This window comes from Etheostoma cragini, chromosome 10, assembly GCF_013103735.1.
Source record: "Etheostoma cragini isolate CJK2018 chromosome 10, CSU_Ecrag_1.0, whole genome shotgun sequence".
NCBI lineage: Eukaryota > Metazoa > Chordata > Actinopteri > Perciformes > Percidae > Etheostoma > Etheostoma cragini.
In genome coordinates, this window is record NC_048416.1 from 274,346 (window position 1) to 278,442 (window position 4,097).

Sequence of the window (4,097 nt, forward strand, 5' to 3'; positions counted from 1 at the left end):
CAGTTCTGAAGGCAAAAGGGGGTCCAACCCGTTACTAGCATGGGGTACCTAATAAAGTGGCCGGTGAGTGTATATAACGCTGTTACGGCTCAGTTGTGACCATTAATGTATTAAAGGACACCATACCTGTTGTGAATATGTAACATTCCATTCTGTGAAAAACTCTGAAAAGCCTTTCTCGTCTGTTTTCCTGAAGATTTATTTATCCGTGGGAAACCTACTCCAACCAATCCTCAACTCCTTTGGAGAATCCTTCTTATCTATATACTGTCACACGATCTAAGTGAATGGAGCTGTTAGAAAGAGGAAATATCCTTGTGGGTCTCATTAAACCTTTAGAACAATAAACCCTTCTTCATGTCACTCTGTTTCCCGAGCTCCCCGCTGCTTTTAGAATCTACTCAAAGAAGAACGGGTGGGGGTGGGGGGTGGAGTCCTACCTGTCTCATACACAGCCTCTGACACTGATGTATAGTAGCTCTCTACGCTGTACTGAGCCAGCCGCAGGACGTCAAGACCCTTGACGGAATCATTCCCTCTGGTCCAGTAGAACACCACATCCTGCAGGTTGTAGCCCCCTGACCACACACACACACACACACAGATGGTTAGATGATTCTGACCTGCTAAGGATAACATTGTCTCTTCAGCTTGATACTCACAACACTGATGAAGATGATGATGATGATGAGGATGATGATGAGTATGTGACGTATGGTGACGCATGTCCATCTACACACATGATGGGGGGTTGAGGGAGTTCCCATGTACTCACAGCTCTCCAGCTGCAGGGTGCACACCTGTCTGTCCATGGGATACTTGGTCAGGTCCATGTTGCAGGCAATTGTAGCCGTGATGCTGTTGTGTATTCAGAGGAAGATCATTAGAAACCTGTAACACTGTTACTCTTTGATGTACGACCAGGCTAGAGCTCTCCTGACAACAATATCTCAGTGTCAGACATTTCTGGATCCAATGCATTCATCATGCATCAGACTCTATTAACAATAATAAACCAAAATGTGACTTTACTGAAGAAGAATAAGGAACACATTGCACAATGCTGCCCTTTCTGTCCTAATTAAAGCTGTCTAGTCATAACAATGCTGTTTTGTATCAGTGTGACATATTTTCACTGTGGCCATAGGGGAAATCTGCTAATCTGCCTTAACACAATCTGAACTGTTTAAAGGTCACGCTGAAACACACTAATCCGTGGCATTCCCTTAATTTATGACTAAGATGATGCACATGTGTTCTTTCTTTTTCTTTCTTTCTTTCTTTATTTAGTAGAACCTAAGGCCAGTTTTCAGTTGGTTAACACAACAATCACGAAAACAGCATGAAATTGGAAGTGTAAATGAGGACATTTCCCTTCCTTTCCTTTCTGTTTTCATCTTCTTGCATTTTTCAGTGATTGTAAAACTTTTATTTGCTCGTCTTCTTGATCAATTTCCTCATACGAGCTCAGCAGAATCTGTACGTCTTATGTGCAGGTGCACCAAATGTCAATAAATATCAAAGCAATAAACATAAACCTGTACCGCAGGGCATAGAGAACAGTTCCGTCGCTGAATATGCGGATGAGGCGGTTTTCCACTGTGACGTCATGCAGGAAGGAGCGCTTGGAGTCAGGGATGAAGGTGTCAGGGATCCAGAGCAGGGACACGAGACGTCCATCCACGCTGACACTCTCATTTCCCGGGAACACCAGCCTGGAGTCCCGCCAGCGCTGACGAAGGAAGATGGTGGCAGTGTAGTCCTGAAAAGGTTTTGTTAAGACGACTTTTATTTACTCCTTCATTCACCCACTCACACAAAAACAAAGTAGGAGTTCCATGTTGGTACCATGTTGATTTCAGAGATGGCATCAATGCTGGCGATGTCAAGGCTCATTCCAATTTCCACAGGGCCCTCTAGCACGAGCAAGACAGAGACACAATGAGATTGGGAAGGAAGTCTGTTTTCAAATGAAATGAAACAAACACATATCAAGCTCATTCCTACCATTGAAATTAGGTCTGAGGTAGCGGTTGTATCCTTTCATCAACTTCTGAATCGTCGGCTGAAGCTGAGAGTCGTTCCATTCTCCCCAGCTGTTGCTAGAATATATACAACCACTGACGTCAATAAAGACATAGGAGAAAATGGACCATAAATGTTCCAGCAGAAGATACATAAATATCAATGTCAGCATGTGTTCTGAACCCTGTTACATCTTCATACAGTGTCTGAGCGCAGGTCCCTCACCCCTGTGTGACGCCCAGGCAGAGGGTCAGCAGCAGTAGCGTTGGCAGCTGCACACACATTGTGGATCAGCGGGAAGAGGTCAGCGGCTGTGCTCGGGGAGATGTGACAAACAAAAACGCATGAAGCCACAAATCTGTCTCCTGCACAATTCACATTATATGGGGTAGCATTGTTTCACCATAGGGTGGCAGCACTGAACCAAATGTGATCCCACACTTCGGGAAAACAGCAGCCCAGCAGCCATCCTCCTGTCTGCCTGCCCTCACACTAACATCAAAATAAAAATGGGATCTCTGCCTCCCTGTGACTGCTTAAGAAGAAGAAAAGAGACAAAGAAGCCATGAATGCACCTACCTATCTGGGTTTATTCCCAAAGCCCCCCGATAATCAATCCTGTCTCTAACTCAGCAAGGATCCCCCTTTATTGTCCCTTTATTATAGTTACTCACTCATCTTCTCTTGCAGATAAAACCCACTGTCAGTTAGGCTAATAGATCATTAGCCCTCCTTATGTATACTTTCATCCAAATAATCTATATCTATCATTCATGTGTGTGTGTTTCCAGCTGTTCCCATCACACTGAAAAGCTCCCCGGACCTCAGCGAAGCATTTCCATTGAATTTCATGTATTATTTATGCAGCTCTGCCAATGTGATTAATGACGCATACAAACACTATTTATTTCCTCTTTCTAATGGCCATAATGGAAGTTAAAGAGCCAAAGAATGCCATTGGGTTGTTTTTCTACACACAACAGTTGATGATTCATTGTTACATGTTTCAAATCTTATTTACTTATTTATTTAAAAGCTCCGCTGATTATCTGTTGGTCTTCCTTCTCTCTTTCACACTCCTTATCAGCTCTTTTCCTTCAGCCATGTTTTAGTTAATACATTTATAATAAATCTCTTTCTTTGTGTTTGGTCAGTCTATGCAAGCACATGCCAAAGAATTATTAATTTATACATTCCATCTTGTTTCCCACAAATTTCTCCTTCTCTGTTTTGGTCTCATCCCAGCTCTCTCTCTCTCTCTCTCCTACCTGTTTCAGTCTTCTGGTTTCCTGTTTCCACCTCAGGTCACTCCTCTTCTCTTTCCACTCTTCCTTTTGTTTCCTTTCCCACTCTGTCTTCTGTTGTCCCAAATGTTGTGAGTGGCAGAGATATCTGTTCTCCTTTGTTATTATTGCTAATATCCCAGTGCTTCTTCCACCTGAAGATTAACAGCAGTTGCTCCTATCGTTTGGTCCTGGCGTGTGGGCTTGTGTTGCTTGTTGTGTTGTTTGTGCGTCTCCTTGCTACTCTCTACACAGCTGTATCCATCTCTCCTCAAAGCCTCTGTGCACCCCCTCCCTCTCTCTCTCCTTCTTACTTTATGCCACTCACCCTCTCATTCGCACTCCATCTCTCCCCTACTTTTTACTGCCACCTACCTCCACACACACACACACACGCACACACACACATGCACACACACACACACACACACACACACACACACACACACACACACATGCACGTACTGTATGCACACATCCGCAATATCACTTCTTTCCTTTTCCCTCATTCGCCTCCTCCCACACATTCTTATTCTTTCTGCCCTTAATCTCTATCTACCCCTCCCACCCTCCAATTTACACTGACACTGCACCCCCTTCTGGGCTTCAAAGCTCTGTCTCATTCCTTCATGCCCTCTCGCTCCTCACCTCCAACTTCGTTCCCTTGCATCAGTATCATCATCTGAATTAGTTTCATCTCAGCTCTGTCTCCAATCTCTCTTTGCTTCCATAAAATAGCCATGTGGCTCCCATATGAGATCAAAATTAAAAAAACTTTTCAAAAAACCT

The 4,097-nt window shown here is 43.9% G+C and overlaps 1 protein-coding gene across 2 annotated transcripts in view; it reads right to left on the reverse strand.

Annotated features, from left to right (window-relative positions):
* gabrp (gamma-aminobutyric acid type A receptor subunit pi) overlaps positions 1 to 3,602 on the reverse strand; it is a 6,152-nt gene extending 2,550 nt beyond the window's left edge. Inside the window, exons 1-7 of one of the 2 annotated variants that reach the window (XM_034883858.1) lie at positions 3,294 to 3,602; positions 2,251 to 2,336; positions 2,008 to 2,096; positions 1,849 to 1,916; positions 1,545 to 1,762; positions 776 to 858; positions 441 to 578 (exon numbers count right to left, since the gene is read on the reverse strand). In XM_034883858.1, the coding sequence (XP_034739749.1) occupies positions 441 to 578; positions 776 to 858; positions 1,545 to 1,762; positions 1,849 to 1,916; positions 2,008 to 2,096; positions 2,251 to 2,309 (655 nt within the window). In that variant the 5' untranslated portion in view covers positions 2,310 to 2,336; positions 3,294 to 3,602. Of the gene's footprint in view, positions 1 to 440; positions 579 to 775; positions 859 to 1,544; positions 1,763 to 1,848; positions 1,917 to 2,007; positions 2,103 to 2,250; positions 2,337 to 3,293 lie in introns of both variants that reach the window. The other variant, XM_034883857.1, reaches the window with a different exon arrangement.
* Between the last annotated feature and the right edge of the window lie 495 nt (positions 3,603 to 4,097).